This window comes from Oncorhynchus clarkii, chromosome 26 (assembly GCF_045791955.1).
Source record: "Oncorhynchus clarkii lewisi isolate Uvic-CL-2024 chromosome 26, UVic_Ocla_1.0, whole genome shotgun sequence".
Classification (NCBI taxonomy): Eukaryota; Metazoa; Chordata; class Actinopteri; order Salmoniformes; family Salmonidae; genus Oncorhynchus; species Oncorhynchus clarkii.
In genome coordinates, this window is record NC_092172.1 from 39,891,025 (window position 1) to 39,912,884 (window position 21,860).

The window sequence follows — 21,860 nt, forward strand, 5'->3', positions numbered from 1 at the left end:
CACTAGATGCCGACACATGTTCAATAAAAAAAAATGTCTATGACATAGAGGCGATAACAACGCCTTCCTGTTTTAATGCACACGCCCCCTTTTGCCACAAACATGTACAAAACAAAACGGAAAAAAAGTGCTGTCAGTTGGTGTGGATGGGGAGAGTATGTGACAGACGAGGGATGGGGAGAGTATGTGACAGACGAGGGATGGGGAGAGTATGTGACAGACGAGGGTTGGGGAGAGTATGTGACAGACGAGGGTTGGGGAGAGTATGTGACAGACGAGGGTTGGGGAGAGTATGTGACAGACGAGGGATGGGGAGAGTATGTGACAGACGAGGGTTGGGGAGAGTATGTGACAGACGAGGGTTGGGGAGAGTATGTGACAGACGAGGGTTGGGGAGAGTATGTGACAGACGAGGGTTGGGGAGAGTATGTGACAGACGAGGGTTGGGGAGAGTATGTGACAGACGAGGGTTGGGGAGAGTATGTGACAGACGAGGGTTGGGGAGAGTATGTGACAGACGAGGGTTGGGGAGAGTATGTGACAGACGAGGGTTGGGGAGAGTATGTGACAGACGAGGGTTGGGGAGAGTATGTGACAGACGAGGGTTGGGGAGAGTATGTGACAGACGAGGGTTGGGGAGAGTATGTGACAGACGAGGGTTGGGGAGAGTATGTGACAGACGAGGGTTGGGGAGAGTATGTGACAGACGAGGGTTGGGCTTTTTCAGCCTACAGGCTCTTCTTCCAAAGACACAAAGCCTTCTCTCAATGCCTGCCGAACCCTTTCTGATCCTTTAGTTGATGTGTCTATGGTCTCTAGTCTGTTTAATTCACTGGTGCTGTGACAGAGACGGTGGGGAGAGTATTCCTATGACACGCTGGAGCAGCGGATGCTGGGGGAACCCATTTGCATGAGCACCTTGTCCAGCCACTGCAGGGGGCCGTTGAGGTGCAGCTCGATCCAACAAGGGGTGCTGGTCACGGTCTGTCGCCTGGGTAGAGAGACCGAAGAGGAGGAGGAGACATAAGAGACAGGATAGTTCACTGCAGGACACAATCAACTAGGATCTGGATTATACCTGTATGACAGTGACAAACACTCATCCATTTTCTTGTAGGTTTTCAACAGTGTGTGAGTTTGTGAATAAGACGTGCATAAGAACAGCCCTTAGCTTTGGTATATTGGCCATATCCCACACACCCTTGCGCCTTATTGCTTAAATATATATCATACAACTTGAAGCAGATCTTTTTCAGTGGGAGGAAACCGTCCCCAATTTTCGCCGAAATGACATACCCAAATCTAACTGCGTGTAACTCAGGCCCTAAAGCAAGGATATGCATGTTATTGGTACCATTTGAAAGGAACCACTTTGAAGTTTGTGGAAATTTGAAAGGAATGTAGTAGAACATAACAGATCTGGTAAAAGATAATACAAAGAAAAAAACCAACCGTTCTTTTGTATTTTTTTGTACCGTCATCTTTGAAATGCAAGAGAAAGGCCATAATGTATTATTCCAGCCCAGCTGCAATTTATATTTTGGCCACTAGATGGCAGCAGTGTATGTGCAAAGTTTTAGACTGATACAATGAACTATTGCATTTCTGTTCAAAACTTTGTGTCAAGACTGCCCAAATGTGCCTAATTTGTTTATTAATAACTTTTCATGTTCAAAAATGGTGTACTCTCCTTAAACAATAGCATGGTATTCATTCACTGTAATAGCTATTGCAAATTGAACAGTGCAGTTAGATTAACAAGAATTTAAGCTTTCTGCCAATATCATATGTCTTCTGCAGGGAAATGTTCTTGTTACTTACAACCTCATGCTATTCGCATTAGCCTATGTTAGCTCACCAGTCCCATGGAAGGGTCAAAGATCCTGAAGAAATAGACTGGTCGAGATGTTTGTGCTGTTTTATCAACCCCTGAGATCTGGAACCAGGCTAGCGTAGACTGGGCAGTAACACTACAGTGATCTGGAACCAGGCTAGTGTAGACTGGGCAGTAACACTACAGTGATCTGGAACCAGGCTAGTGTAGACTGGGCAGTAACACTACAGTGATCTGGAACCAGGCTAGTGTAGACTGGGCAGTAACACTACAGTGATCTGGAACCAGGCAAGCGTAGACTGGTCAGTAATACTACATTGATAAAAGTCAACAGTGGACCATTGCGTTTTCTGTGTGAAGGGACAAGGAGAGCACACGACGTCCCACCCTGGGACAGAAGCACAGCGCCCCACTCCCTCCCTCAGTGGTCTCCTCCTGGCTCCCTCCCTCCGCGTCCGCCAGCCTCCCTCCCTCCCTCCGCGTCCGTCCGCCAGCCTCCCTCCCTCCGCGTCCGCCAGCCTCCCTCCCTCCGCGTCCGCCAGCCTCCCTCCCTCCGCGTCCGCCAGCCTCCCTCCGCGTCTTTCTGCCTCCCTCCCTCCCTCCGCGTCTTTCTGCCTCCCTCCCTCCCTCCGCGTCTTTCTGCCTCCCTCCCTCCCTCCGCGTCTTTCTGCCTCCCTCCCTCCCTCCGCGTCTTTCTGCCTCCCTCCCTCCCTCCGCGTCTTTCTGCCTCCCTCCCTCCCTCCCTCCGCGTCTTTCTGCCTCCCTCCCTCCCTCCCTCCGCGTCTTTCTGCCTCCCTCCCTCCGCGTCTTTCTGCCTCCCTCCCTCCCTCCCTCCGCGTCTTTCTGCCCTCCCTCCCTCCCTCCCTCCCTCCCTCCGCGTCTTTCTCTGCCTCCCCGTCTCCCTCCCTCCCTCCCTCCGCATCTTTCTGCCTCCCTCCCTCCCCCCGTGTCTTCTGCCTCCCCCGCTCCACCCTCCCCTCTTTCCTGCATTCCATCCCCTACACAACTCCCTCTCTGTCTCAGCCCCGTGTGCGCTGGGCTGAGCTGGTATTTTTTCTTATTGTGGAAACACATGTAAAATTTATCAATGGCTGCTGATGGAAAACGTCTGTACAAACGTACCTACGGCATGCGCATGATTAGTTCATTACAACTAAATATTTGAGTGAGGAAATGCACAGGGGAAAAGAAGCATAGCTGGGCAGTGACTAAAAATGAAAAACCATCGGTAGATTAAAACAGGAGAAAACGCTTCATTATTTTGTTTCCATTCTCCCCCCTCACGTTCCCTTGGTCTCCTGGCACTTGGGAGAAACAGTTGAAATAAAAGTAGCCACTTCAGACCGGTTTGGGCTATTGATCTCAATACCTCTCCTCCCGGTTCCCCCCACGTCTCCTTGACATTAAACCCCCTCACTGTGTTTCTGCCAGGCCAGTGAACTACTAGCAGCCATACTCCTGCTTCCCTCACTGTGTGTCTGCCAGGCCAGAGAACTACTAGCAGCCATACTCTCTGCTCCTTCCCCTCACTGTGTGTCTGCCAGGCCAGAGAACTACTAGCAGCCATACTCCTGCTTCCCTCACTGTGTGTCTGCCAGGCCAGAGAACTACTAGCAGCCATACTCCTGCTTCCCTCACTGTGTGTCTGCCAGGCCAGAGAACTACTAGCAGCCATACTCCTGCTTCCCTCACTGTGTGTCTGCCAGGCCAGAGAACTACTAGCAGCCATACTCCTGCTTCCCTCACTGTGTGTCTGCCAGGCTTCCCTCACTGTGTGTCTGCCAGGCCAGAGAACTACTAGCAGCCATACTCCTGCTTCCCTCACTGTGTGTCTGCCAGGCCACTAGCAGCCATACTCCTGCTTCCCTCACTGTGTGTTTGCCAGGACAGAGAACTGATAATCCAGCACAGTCCACAGTGATGAATGATACATCAAGACAGCAGCTCTGTCGTGTCAGAGCACTTCATCATTATCAAGGAGGAGAAGAAGAGGAGGAGAAGAAGAAGAGGATGAGAAGAGAGAGGTGGGTAGCTGTGATTACAATAGATGAATGCTTATTGTTCTAGGAATACAGAGGGGGAAGCAAGGACTTGAAAAAAGGCCTCTAGGGTGTAAGGACCGACTCCTGCATGAGCCACTGTCTACAATAACCTATCTGGGAGTTCTATTTAATATCCCAGACTGTCTCTGCTACCATCAGACTTCTGAATGAACCACTGTATACAAGAACCTATCAGGGAGTTCGATTTAATATCCCAGACTGTCTCTGCTACCGTTTAGAGTTTTTACCAGAAAGTGTGATAGGGGATAGAATGGGCTGTTTTTGTAGGTATGAAGATACACTGAACAAAAATATAAAACGCAACATGCAACAATTTCAAAGATTTTACTGAGTTACATTTCTATAAATTTCACATGACTGGGAATACAGATAAGCATCGGTAGGTCACAGATACATTTAAAAAAAAGGTAGGGGCGTGGATCAGAGAACCAGTCAATATTTGGTGTGACCTTTTGCATCGTAACACATCTCTCCTTCACATTGAGTTGATACGGCTGTTGAATGTGGTCTGTGGCATGTTGTCCCACTCCTCTTCAATGGCTGTATGAAGTTGCTGGATATTGGCGAGAGCTGGAACACGCTGTCATATGTCGATCCAGAGCATCCCAAACATGCTCAACGGGTTACATGTCTGGTGAGTATGCAGACCATGGAAGAACTGGGACATTTTCAGCTTCCATGAATTGTGGACAGATCCTTGCGACATGGGGCTGTGCATTATCATGCTGAAACATGAGGTGATGGCAAATTAATGGCACAACAATGGGCCTCAGGGTCTCGTCACGGTATATCTGTGCATTCAAATTGCAATCGATAAAATGCAATTGTGTTCTTTTTCCGTAGTTTATGCCTGCCCCATACCATAACCCCACCATGGGGCACTATGTTCACAATGCTGACATCAGCAAACCGCTTACCCACACGACGCCATTCACGTGGTCTTGAGGCCAGATGGACGTACAGCCAAATTCTCTAAAACGACATTGAGGCGGTTTATGGTAGAGAAATGAACATTAAATTCTCTGGCAACAGCTCTGGTGGACATTCCTGCAGTCAGCATGTCAAATACACGCTGCCTCAAAACACGAGACATCTATGGCATTGTGTTGTATGACACAACTGCACATTTTAGAGTGGCTTTTTACTTTACCCAGCACAAGGTGCACCTGTGTAATGACCATGCCGTTTAATCAGCTTCTTGATATGTCCGACCTGTCAGGTGGATGGATTATCTTGGCAAAGGAGAAATGCTCACTAACAGAGATGTTAACAAATGTATGCACCAAATTTGAGAGAAATAAGCGTTTTGTAAATATGGAACATTTCTGGGATCTTTTGTTTCAGCTCATGAAACATGGGACCAATACTTTACTTGTTGCGTTTATATTTTTGCTCCGTGTAGATACATTTCAGATTGTGGACAGGTTATAAGACAAGTAATTGTATGATTCAATGAGAGAGCGAAAGAAAGAAAGAGAAAGAGACCCTGCACCTAAGTGTCTCCACATGCTGAGTTGGAGTATCTCATCTCGCCTGTCTGCCTGCCTGCCTGCCTGTCTGCCTGCCTGTCTGTCTGTCACTGGGGATCTCCCCGGTGGAAAGCAATCACTGACTCCCAGTACAGAAGCCCCTGAGGGCTCTCCCCTCTCTTCTAAGACCAGATGAGTCAGACTACAGCATGGAGAAGAGGATGAGAGGAGGGGGGACGACTGACAGCTCCCTTTGACGCAGCACATGTGTGTTTGGGTGAAACAGACCTGTTTCTATGGGGAAGAGAGGGGAGACACTAGCCTGGTACGATCCATCCTGATCTCATGAGCTCGTGAGTTTCACTACACGGATACAGTCTGGCCACGACCACATTCAAACCGTCTGAACCCATCCCTTCCACCCACCATATGGGTAGACCAATCAGCACCGTCTGATAATCTGTGGGGTGGTTTAGTTGATGACGACAACGAGAAGCATTGTTACTTAACCCCCGCACCCCTCCCACATAGTTGTTACTTAACCCTGCACCCCTCAGCCATCCCACATAGTTGTTACTTAACCCTGCATCCCTCAGCCATCCCACATAGTTGTTACTTAACCCTGCACCCCTCAGCCATCCCCCATCGTTGTTACTTAACCTTGCACCCCTCAGCCATCCCACATAGTTGTTACTTAACCCTGCACCCCTCAGCCATCCCACATAGTTGTTACTTAACCCTGCACCCCTCAGCCATCCCACATAGTTGTTACTTAACCCTGCACCCCTCAGCCATCCCACATAGTTGTTACTTAACCTTGCACCCCTCAGCCATCCCACATAGTTATTTAACCTTGCACCCCTCAGCCATCCCATATAGTTTCTCCATTCCTGTACCGTCTCATCTGAATCACCTAGTGAGCTAATCAGGTAGGAGCATGGCATCAACGAACGACAGGGGTTAACTCTTGTTTAATACATGACACCTTAATGAGAGCGTGTCGCTGTGGACTGTGTGTTACCTGTACTCTGCTCCCCAGCCCTTGACGAAGCTCATGCGGATGGTGCACATCCTGGTGAGCTGGTAGACCGCCTCGAAGCCCTGGTTCACCGACTGGGCCAGCAGGGCAGCAAACTCCTGGTTGTTAAAGATCTTCAGGTTGCAGCCTACGGAACCGTCACACAACCGTCCGACAAACCGTTACCGTCAAGACACAATGAATGGAGGTGTGTGTGTGTGTGTCGTACGTGTGTGTGTGTCGTACGTGTGTCGTACGTGTGTGTGTGTGTCGTACGTGTGTGTGTGTGTGTGTGTGTGTCGTACGTGTGTTGGTGAGTAACCACAGTACGACAGTCATTGTGGAAATTAACCTACTGTGTGTCAACCTTTTGTCTCGCTGTCTTTGCCACACACACACGTACGACACACACACACACACACCCCCTTCTCAGCTCTCACCTGGGGGGATCTTGCAGACCGTGGCGGGGTGCCAGCCGTAACGCTGGTTACAGTTGGGACTCTGGACGAAGATGGCACTGTCGCTGAGGCACTCAGCAAACACCTCTCCTCCAATATAGTACAAACGTACCCCTCTGCCTGCCAGACAAACAAGACATCCGTGAACACAAAACTCACCCCTGACGTGTACACACAAGCCATTAGATTGAGAAACTGATGACAACGAACATGTGATGTATACCTAAATACAGTGAATTTGAAGGTGTCTTCAGACCCCTTGACTTTTCCCACTTTGTTACATTAGCCTTATACTAAAATGGATTAAATAGCCCCCCCTCATCAATCTACACACAATACCCTATAATGAAAAAGCTATTTTTTTTATTTGACATTTTTGCAAATGTATTAAAAATAGAAAACTGAAATATGACATTTACATAAGTATTCAGACCCTTTACTCAGTACTTTGTTGAAGCACCTTTGGCAGCGATTACAGCCTCAAGTCTTCTTGGGTATGATGCTACAAGCTTGGCACACCTGTATTTGGGGAGTTTCTCCTATTCTTCTCTGCAGATCCTCTCAAGCTCTGTCAGGTTGGATGGGGAGCGTCGCTGCGCACCTATTTTCAGGTCTCTCCAGAGATGTTCGATCGGGTTCAAGTCCAGCCTTTGCTGGGCCAATCAAGGTCATTGAGACTTGTCCCAAAGCCACTCCTGCGTTGTCTTGGCTGTGTGCTTAGGGTCGTTGTCCTGTTGGAAAGTGAACCTTTTTCCCCCAGTCTGAGGTCCTGAGCGTTCTGGAGCAGGTTTTCATCAAGAATCTCTGTACTCTGCTCTGTTCATCTTTCCCTAGATCCTGACTAGTCTCCCAGTCCCTGCCGTTGAAAAACAACCTTGGTCACCTCCCTGACCAAGGCCCTTCTCCCCCAATTGCTCAGTTTGGACGGGCGGCCAGCTCTAGGTAGAGTCTTGGTGGTTCCAAACTTCCTCCATTTAAGAATGATGGAGGCCACTGTGTTCTTGGGGACCTTCAATACTGTAGCCATTTGTTTGGTACCCTTCCCCAGATCTGTGCCTCATGGCTTGGCTTTTGCCCTGACATGCACTGTCAACTGTGGGACCTTATATAGACAGGTGTGTTCGCCTTTTCAAATCATGTCAAATCAATTGAATTTACCACAGGTGGACTTCAATCAAGTTGCAGAAACATCTCAAGGATGATCAATGGAAATGATACCACTGAGTTCAATTTAGAGTCTCATAGCAAATGGTCTGAATACTTATGTAAATAAGGTATTCCTTTTTTAAATATTTTTTTATACATTTGCAAACATTTCTAAAACCTGTTAGTGCTCGGTCATTATGGGGTACTGTGTGTAACTGAATACATTTTAGAATAAATCTGTAACGTAACAAAATGTGGAAAAAGTCAAGATGACTGAATACTTTCAGAATGCGCTGTATTTAGGAAACTTGTTCCCAAGTATCCCCCCCCTCAAAAAAAATGGACATATGTGATCGTGTCTCACTGTAATCAAGGTATGAAATAATTGTTATTTTCAAATACAATTTAATTTTGGGCTTAGCAGTGTACAAAATATTATAATTATGTTCTGGCCCCTTGACCATTCTCTCTGACAAAAATCGTCCCGTGGTGTGAATCTATTTGTCCACCCACCCGACGTCCCCACCCCCCCGACCTACGTCCCCACCCCCCGCCCGACCTAAGGCCCCACCCCACCCCCGACCTAAGGCCCCACCCCCGACCTAAGGCCCCACCCCACCCCCGACCTAAGGCCCCACCCCACCCCAGACCTAAGGCCCCACCCCACCCCAGACCTAAGGCCCCACCCCACCCCCGACCTAAGGCCCCACTCCACCCCCGACCTAAGGCCCCACCCCACCCCCGACCTAAGGCCCCACCCCACCCCCGAACTAAGGCCCCACCCCCCCAACCTAAGGCCCCACCCCCAACCTAAGGCCCCACCCCCCCAACCTAAAGTATTGGCTAATAAAACGTCTCTCTTTCTCTGTACTCTGGTGTGAATGACCTTGTAAACACAATTCTGTTTCAAGTTGCTACCACGTGTGGCCAGTACAGGTGGTTCAGGTTGGAAGTAGGGGTAGTCCTAAAGTTGACTAGTTATCCCATCTAACACTGCTGTTCCATTTCACTTTCCCCTCATGTCAATGACCGAGCATCAGGCCCAAAGTCATTTTGTCAGCGGTTTATTTTCAAAGCGTCAGTACCGATGTGTCTGCGTGTCAGCTCCACAGCGGCGTTACGGTTGACGTTGGAGAGGAGGCCCAGGCAGAAGCGCTCTGAGTTGGAGGGGTCGGTGAAGCCGTCCACGGTGAGGGACGGTTGGGAGGCGTGGAAGGTCTCGCCCACCCGCTGGTTCAGCTCGTAGTAGGAGATAGAACACCAGAAGGCTGGTTCACAGTACATCACAGGCTGTAGGTCTGACAGACACAGGAGAGACATGGGGAAACAGTTTATTTAGATAGTTATTGAGCATCCTACTTGGGACTAAGCCTTTACCAATATCATCTATATGGGACTACTACAGAGTAACAGACAGAGAGAGGGAGAGGTGGGTAAGGACAGGAGGGAGGAGGAGAGGGAGAGGTGGGTAAGGACAGGAGGGAGGAGGAGAGGGAGAGGTGGGTAAGGACAGGAGGGAGGAGGGAGAGGTGGGTAAGGAGGTGGGTAAGGACAGGAGGGAGGAGGAGAGGGAGAGGTGGGTAAGGACAGGAGGGAGGAGAAGAGGGAGAGGTGGGTAAGGACAGGAGGGAGGAGAAGAGGGAGAGGTGGGTAAGGACAGGAGGGAGGAGGAGAGGGAGAGGTGGGTAAGGACAGGAGGGAGGAGGAGAGGGAGAGGTGGGTAAGGACAGGAGGGAGGAGAAGAGGGAGAGGTGGGTAAGGACAGGAGGGAAGGTAGAGAAAGAGGGATACAATGTGAAGATATAAAGATAGAGGGAAGAGAAAGGGAAACAGAAGTGAGGAGAAAAGACACAGCTAGAGATAAAGATGGAGAGAGATAACAGCAGAGCCAGGGAAGTAGAGTAGATAAAGATGGAGGAAGATAACAGCAGAGCCAGGGAAGTAGAGGATATAAAGACAGAGGGAGACTGAAGAGAGAGATAACAGCAGAGCCAGGGAAGTAGAGGACATAAAGACAGAGGGAGACTGAAGAGAGAGAGAACAGCAGAGCCAGGGAAGTAGAGGACATAAAGACAGAGGGAGACTGAAGAGAGAGATAACAGCAGAGCCAGGGAAGTAGAGGACATAAAGACAGAGGGAGACCGAAGAGAGATAACAGCAGAGCCAGGGAAGTAGAGGATATAAAGACAGAGAGAGACTGAAGAGAGAGATAACAGCAGAGCCAGGGAAGTAGAAGACATAAAGACAGAGAGAGATAACAGCAGAGCCAGGGAAGTAGAGGACATAAAGACAGAGGGAGATAACAGCAGAGCCAGGGAAGTAGAGGACATAAAGACAGAGAGAGATAACAGCAGAGCCAGTGAAGTAGAGGACATAAAGACAGAGAGAGATAACAGCAGAGCCAGGGAAGTATAGGACATAAAGATGGAATATGGAAAAAGAAGAGAGGGAGAAAAACAAACAGGACAGAGTCTGCCAGTTCCCTCGGCCCTCACGCAGAGACAGTGGAGACAACGGCAAATTACAGGGTTCCGTAACCAAAACATTCAGCAAACGCTTGTACAGTTCTCGTAACAGCAAAGATTTATTTTTACTTTTCCTTCTAACTACTTCCAACATTTACCTTTGAAGTACAGTGAACTGTCTGGGCCCATGTGAAGGCCCAGTCTATTTGAAGAACAGTGAACTGTCTGGGCCCATGTGAAGGCCCAGTCTATTTGAAGTACAGTGAACTGTCTGGGCCCATGTGAAGGCCCAGTCTATTTGAAGTACAGTGAACTGTCTGGGCCCATGTGAAGGCCCAGTCTATTTGAAGTACAGTGAACTGTCTGGGCCCATGTGAAGGCCCAGTCTATTTGAAGTACAGTGAACTGTCTGGGCCCATGTGAAGGCCCAGTCTATTTAAAGTACAGTGAACTGTCTGGGCCCATGTGAAGGCCCAGTCTATTTGAAGTACAGTGAACTGTCTGGGCCCATGTGAAGGCCCAGTCTATTTGAAGTACAGTGAACTGTCTGGGCCCATGTGAAGGCCCAGGCTATTTGAAGTACAGGTACAGTGAACTGTCTGGGCCCATGTGAAGGCCCAGTCTATTTGAAGTACAGTGAACTGCCTGGGCCCATGTGAAGGTCCAGTCTATTTGAAGTACAGTGAACTGTCTGGGCCCATGTGAAGGCCCAGTCTATTTGAAGTACAGTGAACTGTCTGGGCCCATGTGAAGGCCCAGGCTATTTGAAGTACAGGTACAGTGAACTGTCTGGGCCCATGTGAAGGCCCAGTCTATTTGAAGTACAGTGAACTGCCTGGGCCCATGTGAAGGTCCAGTCTATTTGAAGTACAGTGAACTGTCTGGGCCCATGTGAAGGCCCAGTCTATTTGAAGTACAGTGAACTGTCTGGGCCCATGTGAAGGTCCAGTCTATTTGAAGTACAGTGAACTGTCTGGGCCCATGTGAAGGTCCAGTCTATTTGAAGTACCGGTACAGTGAACTGTCTGGGCCCATGTGAAGGCCCAGTCTATTTGAAGTACAGGTACAGTGAACTGTCTGGGCCCATGTGAAGGTCCAGTCTATTTGAAGTACAGTGAACTGCCTGGGCCCATGTGAAGGTCCAGTCTATTTGAAGTACAGTGAACTGTCTGGGCCCATGTGAAGGCCCAGTCTATTTGAAGTACAGGTACAGTGAACTGTCTGGGCCCATGTGAAGGTCCAGTCTATTTGAAGTACAGTGAACTGTCTGGGCCCATGTGAAGGTCCAGTCTATTTGAAGTACAGTGAACTGCCTGGGCCCATGTGAAGGTCCAGTCTATTTGAAGTACAGTGAACTGTCTGGGCCCATGTGAAGGCCCAGTCTATTTGAAGTACAGTGAACTGTCTGGGCCCATGTGAAGGTCCAGTCTATTTGAAGTACAGTGAACTGTCTGGGCCCATGTGAAGGTCCAGTCTATTTGAAGTACCGGTACAGTGAACTGTCTGGGCCCATGTGAAGGCCCAGTCTATTTGAAGTACAGGTACAGTGAACTGTCTGGGCCCATGTGAAGGTCCAGTCTATTTGAAGTACAGTGAACTGCCTGGGCCCATGTGAAGGTCCAGTCTATTTGAAGTACAGTGAACTGTCTGGGCCCATGTGAAGGCCCAGTCTATTTGAAGTACAGGTACAGTGAACTGTCTGGGCCCATGTGAAGGTCCAGTCCATTTGTTTTTTTCTATAGTAGCTGGGCCAGAAACAGTGATTTAATAAACAGGATGTTATCATTGATGTCAGTGTGGGCTGACGGAGTTGGCCACAGCTCTGGGCTCAGACCGGGTTTCCTCTGTTACAATACGGAGCAGTGGACTGGCTTCGCTTGCAACGCTTGTCCGCTAGTTAACACAAACACACACAGTCACACACACACACACACACACACACACACACACACACACACACACACACACACACACACACACACACACACACACACACACACACACACACACACACACACAATCACAAATAAACATCCCCAAACACACAACCAAATAGCAATTTTTGTATTTATTTTTTGTCCGAGGTAACTACACAAACCAAAACATTCTCCTGCCCTCTCATCTCCCTGCAGCAGACATTTGGAGAGCGATATGAATTTCAAACTGCAGTATTGAATGGCAACACATACAGCCTCGGCACCCAAGTATGGTGATAATATTGTATTGTGAGGTCCATGGTCATACCCAGTCCTAATGCTTACCTAAATTGCTGTGTGTTGGAGACACTGGGTTTGGTGACAGGTTGGGTGAACTGGTGTCCATGCTGTGGTTCATCAGGTGATCACTGGTCTCCCCATCTTCACTGAGATAGCCAGGTGGAGGAGTCTCTGAAACACACACACCACTAGTAAACCACAGCCAATAGAGTAAACAATGATTGGTTGGTAGGTTCCTTCTAATAACATATCCCAAAGGCCCTTACACTGCTCCACATATGCATATTAACAACGCCCTTTGTCAGTGCGCTCTCGGCCAATGCTTTTATTCAGGGAAGGGGAACCCAGTAGAAAACAGGCTGAATGTATTGACTGAGTTGGTTCTACTCCCGACAGGCTGAATGTATTGACTGAGTTGGATCTACTCCCGACAGGCTGAAGGTATTGACTGAGTTGGTTCTACTCCCGACAGGCTGAATGTATTGACTGAGTTGGTTCTACTCCCGACAGGCTGAATGTATTGACTGAGTTGGTTCTACTCCCGACAGGCTGAATGTATTGACTGAGTTGGTTCTACTCCCGACAGGCTGAATGTATTGACTGAGTTGGTTCTACTCCCGACAGGCTGAATGTATTGACTGAGTTGGTTCTACTCCCGACAGGCTGAATGTAGTTGTTGTTCTACTCCCGACAGGCTGAATGTACTGACTGAGTTGGTTCTACTCCTGACAGGCTGAATGTATTGACTGAGTTGGTTCTACTCCTGACAGGCTGAATGTATTGACTGAGTTGGTTCTACTCCCTACAGGCTGAATGTATTGACTGAGTTGGCTGAATGTATTGACTGAGTTGGTTCTACTCCCTACAGGCTGAATGTATTGACTGAGTTGGCTGAATGTATTGACTGAGTTGGTTCTACTCCTGACAGGCTGAATGTATTGACTGAGTTGGTTCTACTCCCTACAGGCTGAATGTATTGACTGAGTTGGCTGAATGTATTGACTGAGTTGGTTCTACTCCTGACAGGATGAATGTATTGACTGAGTTGGTTCTACTCCCGACAGGCTGAATGTACTGACTGAGTTGGTTCTACTCCTGACAGGCTGAATGTATTGACTGAGTTGGTTCTACTCCCGACAGGCTGAATGTATTGACTGAGTTGGTTCTACTCCTAACAGGCTGAATGTATTGACTGAGTTGGTTCTACTCCTCACAGGCTGAATGTACTGACTGAGTTGGTTCTACTCCCAACAGGCTGAATGTATTGACTGAGTTGGTTCTACTCCCGACAGGCTGAATGTATTGACTGAGTTGGTTCTACTCCTGACAGGCTGAATGTATTGACTGAGTTGGTTCTACTCCCGACAGGCTGAATGTATTGACTGAGTTGGTTCTACTGCCGACAGGATGAATGTATTGACTGAGTTGGTTCTACTCCTGACAGGCTGAATGTATTGACTGAGTTGGTTCTACTCCTGACAGGATGAATGTATTGACTGAGTTGGTTCTACTGCCGACAGGCTGAATGTACTGACTGAGTTGGTTCTACTCCCGACAGGATGAATGTATTGACTGAGTTGGTTCTACTCCTGACAGGATGAATGTATTGACTGAGTTGGTTCTACTCCCGACAGGCTGAATGTATTGACTGAGTTGGTTCTACTCCTAACAGGCTGAATGTATTGACTGAGTTGGTTCTACTCCCGACAGGCTGAATGTACTGACTGAGTTGGTTCTACTCCCGACAGGCTTAATGTATTGACTGACCCCCCTGTAACAGGGGGTCAACTTGTCCTCCAGAGGTAATAACAGATCATGTGCTGGTCTGGTCTCCGAGAGGCAGTGTCTGCTTCAGACGGCCTATCAAGCCACCGCAGACACTGCCCACCTCCTCTGGACTCGAGTGTGTGTGTGTGTGTGTTTGGCAACTGTTCATCCGGTCTGCTGATGTAGCTCACACCTCTGCTAGAGTCTGTCTGAAGGCAGGGGTTTAGGTGGCCGTCTCCCAAACTCACTGAGAAGGAAGGAGAGGGGTCTAAGTGGCCGTCAACCAAACTCACTGTGAAGGAAGGAGAGGGCTCTAGGTGTCCGTCTCCCAAACTCACTGTGAAGGAAGGAGAGGGGTCTAGGTGGCCGTCACCCAAACCCACTGTGAAGGAAGGAGAGGGGTCTAGGTGGCCGTCTCCCAAACCCACTGTGAAGGAAGGAGAGGGGTCTATGTGGCCGTCACCCAAACCCACTGTGAAGGAAGGAGAGGGGTCTAGGTGGCCGTCTCCCAAACTCACTGTGAAGGAAGGAGAGGGGTCTAGGTGGCCGTCACCCAAACCCACTGTGAAGGAAGGAGAGGGCTCTAGGTGGCCGTCACCCAAACTCACTGTGAAGGAAGGAGAGGGGTCTAGGTGGCCGTCACCCAAACTCATTGTGAAGGAAGGAGAGGGGTCTAGGTGGCCGTCACCCAAACCCACTGTGAAGGAAGGAGAGGGCTCTAGGTGGCCGTCACCCAAACTCACTGCGAAGGAAGGAGAGGGGTCTAGGTGGCCGTCACCCAAACTCACTGTGAAGGAAGGAGAGGGGTCTATGTGGCTAGAAGGAAAGGGGGCTAGAGAAAACAGAGGTGCTAGAGGGGCAGTGGCTGTCACCCAACCTCACTGAGAAGCCAGGAGGAGAACTGAAGGAAAAGTGACCGGATAAAAACCCTCGTCTGTCACAACTAGACTGTGTGAGAGTGGGCAGACAAGACCAAATCCCAGACACTGAGCTGTGTGAAACAAGGTCATGCATTGCAAACTCTTGGCCAGTCTCCCCTACTCACCTGTCTTGTCCGCTTGAATGGGATTTTAACTTGCTTTAAGACTTTTCTCACGACCTTCCACTCATTTTAAACGTGTCTCACTTAGACCAGTCTCGTCCACTGTAAGACTGTTCTATAACATGCTTCATAAATCCTGACTGGTCTCACCTGCTCTAGGAGTCTGTGTGAGGACTAGTTTCACCTCCTTTACCACTGGTCTCACTAGTAATACAACTGATATGTCACCTGGTATGTAGACTTGTCTCACTAGTTATAGGACTGATATGTCACCTGGTATGTAGACTGGTCTCACTAGTTATATGACTGATATATAGACTTGTCTCACTAGTTATATGACTGATATATAGACTTGTCTCACTAGTTATATGACTGATATATAGACTTGTCTCACTAGTTATATGACTGATATATCACCTGGTATGTAGACTGGTCTCACTAGTTATATGACTGATATGTCACCTGGTATGTAGACTGGTCTCACTAGTTATACGACTGATATGTCACCTGGTATGTAGACTTGTCTCACTAGTTATATGACTGATATATCACCTGGTATGTAGACTGGTCTCACTAGTTATATGACTGATATAGAGACTTGTCTCACTAGTTATATGACTGATATGTCACCTGGTATGTAGACTGGTCTCACTAGTTATATGACTGATATGTCACCTGGTATGTAGACTTGTATCACCAGTAATATGACTGATATGTCACCTGGTGTGTAGACTGGTCTCACTAGTTATATGACTGATATAGAGACTTGTCTCACTAGTTATATGACTGATATATCACCTGGTATGTAGACTGGTCTCACTAGTTATATGACTGATATTTCACCTGGTATGTATACTGGTCTCACTAGTTATATGACTGATATAGAGACTTGTCTCACTAGTTATATGACTGATATATCACCTGGTATGTAGACTGGTCTCACTAGTTATACGACTGATATGTCACCTGGTATGTAGACTTGTCTCACTAGTTATATGACTGATATATAGACTTATCTCACCAGTAATATGACTGATATGTCACCTGGTATGTAGACTGGTCTCACTAGTTATATGACTGATATGTCACCTGGTATGTAGACTGGTCTCACTAGTTATACGACTGATATGTCACCTGGTATGTAGACTGGTCTCACTAGTTATACGACTGATATGTCACCTGGTATGTAGTTGCTCTGTGGCTCGATGCCGGCGGGGAAGTTGGTGTTCTCTGGGATGGAGTGGCTGTAGTCGTCCAGAGGAGGAAACTCACTGGGGATCTCTGTGTGTCTGGGAACCAGCACAGGAGGCAGCACTGCAGACACACAAGTAGACATGTATCACACACAGAAACACAATTAGACATGTATCACAGACAGAAACACAAAGAACACAAGTAGACATGTATCACAGACAGAAACACAAAGAACACAAGTAGACATGTATCACAGACAGAAACACAAAGAACACAATTAGACATGTATCACACACAGACAGAAACACAATTAGACATGTATCACACACAGACAGAAACACAAAGAACACAATTAGACATGTATCACACACAGACAGAAACACAATTAGACATGTATCACACACAGACAGAAACACAATTAGACATGTATCACACACAGACAGAACACACATGTATCACACACAGACAGAAACACAATTAGACATGTATCACACACAGACAGAAACACAATTAGACATGTATCACACACAGACAGAAACACAATTAGACATGTATCACACACAGACAGAAACACAATTAGACATGTATCACACACAGACAGAAACACAAAGAACACAATTAGACATGTATCACACACAGACAGAAACACAATTAGACATGTATCACACACAGACAGAAACACAATTAGACATGTATCACACACAGACAGAAACACAAAGAACACAATTAGACATGTATCACACACAGACAGAAACACAAAGAACACAATTAGACATCACACACAGACAGAAACACAAAGAACACAAATACAATGCATTGTTTCTCTAACACAAAAGTTATAGATAGCTCTTTTATGTTTTCACAAATGACAGTTGAGGCTGAGCCTCTCACACCTGTCAAACCAGTAGTCACAGAGCCAATACATTTACAAGATGTGCAATACATGCTACTGAGGTGAAGCTCATTGAACCTCTGGTGGTTTTTAATGAAAGGGGACAGTTGTCCGTACCTGGCGTCTCCACCCTCTGGTAGTGGTAGGGGTTGACACACACCTCATCCTTCTTGGTGTGGAAGGCGTACTCACAGAGCTCCACGGCCCGCAGCTCGTGGTGGGACTGCAGGTCCGGCCAGCGCCACAAGCGGCAGTAGATGACGTGCGGGAGGCCCTTCCTGTGGGACACCTGTAACCGTCCATCCAGAGACCTGGCAGAGACAGAGAGGTTTGTTTTGTTGTTACTGCTTTGGAGTTAGAAAGTTCATAAACTGTTTTGCCTTTTGGCACGTTGTTTGAATAGTTTGCCGTTCTTAAAAATGGCCAAGCAGGCCAACTCCAAAAAGGTAAGTTCACAATCTCACGACTGCGAGTGTACAGAGATCACACCCCATACACTGAGTATAGGCAAAAACATTTCACCTTGCGAGCTAAAACACTTTAAAGCCCCCCCCACCCACCTGCAATTATATACATTCTACCATTGATCCGGAGAGAAGAGTGTGCAATTTTATACACTACATGAAATGTGTTTCCATTTTCCATGGCCGAGCAACCGCGCACAAGTCTAAGATCACCATGAGCAATGCCAAGCGACAGCTGGAGTGGTGTAAAGCTCACCGCCATTGGACTCTGGAGCAAGCTTCACCATCTGGCAGTGCGACGGACGAATCTGGAAGAACTTGACTGGCCTGCACAGAACCCTGACCTCAACCCCATCGAACACCTTTGAGATTAATTGGAACACCGACTAATCGCCCAACATCAGTGCCCGACCTCACTAATGCTTGTGGCTGAATGGAAGTAAGTCCCTGCAGCAACGTACCAACATCTAGTGGAAAGCCGTCCCAGAGGAGTGGAGGCTATTACAGCAGCAAAGGGGGGAACAACTCCATATTAATGCCCATGATTTTGGAATGAGATGTTGATCTAGAAGGTTTCCACATACTTTTAGTAATGTAGTACATACAGTTGAAGTCTGAAGTTTACACACACCTTAGCCAAATACATTTAAACTCAGTTTTTCACAATTCCTGACATTTAATCCCAGTAAAAATCCCCTATTTTAGGTCAGTTAGGATCCCCACTTCATTTTAAGAATGTGAAATGTCAGAATAATAGAAAGGAGAATGATTTCTTCCATCTTTTATTTCTTTCATCACATTCCCAGTGGGTCATTAGTTTAAATACACTCAATATACTCACTATCAGTTCTCTATATACTACTGTAACCCAGTAACTGGTCTTCTGTGGCCTAGACAGCCTCCCTCAAATACTCAATTAGTATTTGTTAGCATTGCCTTTAAATTGTTTAACTTGGGTCAAACGTTTCGGGTAGCCTTCCACAAGCTTCCCACAATAAGTTGGGTAAAAATTTTGGCCCATTCCTCCTGACAGAGCTGGTGTAACCGAGTCAGGTTTGTAGGCCTCCTTGCTCGCACACACCTTTTCAGTTCTGCCCAAAATGTTTCTATGGGATTGAGGTCAGGGCTTTGTAATGGCCACTCCAATACCTTGACTTTGTTGTCCTTAAGCCATTTTGCCACAACTTTGGAAGTATGCTTGGGGTCATTGTCCATTTGGAAGACCCATTTGCGACCAAGCTTAAACTTCCTGACTGATGTCTTGAGATGTTGCTTCAATATATCCACATAATTTTCCTTCCTCATGACGCCACCTATTTTGTGAAGTGCACCAGTCCCTCCTACAGCAAAGCACCCCCACAACATGATGTTGCCACCTCCGTGCTTCACGGGTTGGGATGGTGTTCTTCGACTTGCAAGCCTCCCCCTTTTTCCTCCAAACATAACGATGGTCATTATGGACATACAGTGGTGCAGTTGCCCATCCCTGGGCTGACTATATTAAATAGGCTCATGTTGCTCTGTCTCATTCTGATGCACCCTGATGTAGGATCCCAGTAGCAGAGGGAGGCTGTCTAGGCCACAGAAGACCAGTTACTAGGTTACAGTAGTGACAGGGTTTCTCCCCATGGCCATCTGTTGCCAATGAAACATGTAGACCACTGAGCCAGGGTACATGTAGGGGAAACAGCCTGCACTCTTGAATTGAACTGAACAAAAATGATTCCACTATAACCGTGTAAACATTCAAAACATTACCAATGCAATTAAAAATGTTCCTTCATAGAATTTCAGACAGTCAGAAAGACGTCTTCACAGCGTATAAAATCAAACTACAACAGCAGTCACACCACAGCTTGTGACTGTTTGGTTTAATTAATACAACCCCTTACTGTCATGGGTCAGAGCTGTGTGAGAAGGGTTTTTAAGTCTAATAATAATAAGTGGCAATGATATCACCAACTTAGAGACAGGAAGTGTAAAAGGAGAAGCTACGCATGGCTTTCAGCTTGTTATTAGTAGGAGAACTTGTGGTGGGGGTTAGAAAACGTGCAGCCGATTCCTCACGACTGAATTTCACCTTGTTTTTGTAACTTCACTATTAATTCTCTGGTTACAATTACATGGTCAAAATTCTGAAGTGAATTATTACCATCTTGGTAAAGAGATCTCATCCTGCTGACGGTCCAAAGTAAACCATGAGGTCATCAGGTCATTTCAGCCAGCCATGACACCCACCATCTCAGATTGGTCTGAAATAGTTTCTGGAGTTAGAAACAAAATGCCATTCCTGAAACATTTTGTTGACATTTTAAAAATCGCAGAAAAATTCAGCTAACTGATTGCAACCAAATTGGCCATTTGAATTTATAGGATTTAGGTCATATTCAGTAAATATAATACCCAACATCCAATTTGGACCAAACTACTTCCTACAAATGAGTAAGACATGAAGAATCCATTTCTTTTTTCAAAAAGACACCCAAGTACCCTATGACATTCCAACAACCAGTATACACCATCAGTTCTCTATATTTGACAAGATGTATGGAGTAGAGGTCGACCGATTAATCTGAATGGCCGATTAATTAGGGCCGATTTCAAGTATTCATTACAATCGGAAATCGGTATTTTTGGGCGCCGATTTGCCGTTTTTAAAATTTCTTTTTACACCTTTATTTAACTAGGCAAGTCAGTTAAGAACACATTCTTATTTTCAATGACAGCCTAGGAACAGTGGGTTAACTGCCTTGTTCAGGGGCAGAAAGAGATTTTCACCTTGTCAGCTCGGGGGATCCAATCTTGCAACCTTACAGTTAACTAGTCCAACGCAATAACGACCTGCCTCTCTCTTGTTGCACTCCACAAGGAGACTGCCTGTTACGCAAATGCAGTAAGCCAAGGTAAGTTGCTAGCTAGCATTAAACATATCTTATAAAAAACAATCAATCATAATCACTAGTTAACTACACATGGTTGATGATATTACTAGATATTATCTAGCGTGTCCTGCGTTGCATATAATCTGACTGAGCATACAAGCATACAAGTATCTAAGTATCTGACTGAGCGGTGGTAGGCAGAAGCAGGCGCGTAAACATTCATTCAAACAGCACTTTCCTGCGTTTTGCCAGCAGCTCTTCGTTACGCGTCAAGCATTGCACTGTTTATGACTTCAAGCCTATCAACTCCCGAGATGAGGCTGGTGTGACCGAAGTGAAATGGCTGGCTAGTTAGCGCACGCTAATAGCGTTTCAAACTTCACTCGCTCTGAGCCTTGGGGTGGTTGTTTCCCTTGCTCTACATGGGTAACGCTGCTTCGATGTGGTGGATGTTGTCATTGTGTTGCTGGTTCGAGCCCAGGTAGGGGCGAGGAGAGGGACGGAAGCTATACTGTTACACTGGCAATACTAAAGTGCCTATAAGAACATCCAATAGTCAAAGGTTAATGAAATACAAATGGTATAGAGAGAAATAGTCCAATAATAACTACAACCTAAAACTTCTTACCTGGGAATATTGAAGACTCATGTTAAAAGGAACCACCAGCATTCATATGTTCTCATGTTCTGAGCGAGGAACTGAAACGTTAGCTTTCTTACATGGGACATATTGCAATTTTACTTTCTTCTCCAACACTGTTTTTGCATTATTTAAACCAAATTGAACATGTTTCATTATTTATTTGAGACTAAATTGATTTTATTGATGTATTATATTAAAGTTAAAATATGTGTTTATTGGTCATTACAACAAATATATATATATATATTTTAAAATATATTTTAAAAAATATGCCAATTAATCGTTAGTGGCTTTTTTTGGTCCTCCA

At 46.8% G+C, this 21,860-nt stretch overlaps 1 protein-coding gene across 1 annotated transcript in view; it reads right to left on the reverse strand.

Annotated features, from left to right (window-relative positions):
- Positions 1-547: 547 nt before the first annotated feature.
- The window catches only part of LOC139384434 (mothers against decapentaplegic homolog 3), a 38,960-nt gene continuing 17,647 nt past the window's right edge, over positions 548-21,860 (reverse strand). The window contains exons 2-8 of the mRNA XM_071129200.1: positions 17,682-17,875; positions 16,658-16,792; positions 12,715-12,840; positions 9,074-9,286; positions 6,825-6,962; positions 6,388-6,532; positions 548-991 (exon numbers count right to left, since the gene is read on the reverse strand). Of these exons, the coding sequence (XP_070985301.1) occupies positions 868-991; positions 6,388-6,532; positions 6,825-6,962; positions 9,074-9,286; positions 12,715-12,840; positions 16,658-16,792; positions 17,682-17,875 (1,075 nt within the window). The 3' untranslated portion in view covers positions 548-867. The remainder of the gene's footprint in view (positions 992-6,387; positions 6,533-6,824; positions 6,963-9,073; positions 9,287-12,714; positions 12,841-16,657; positions 16,793-17,681; positions 17,876-21,860) is intronic.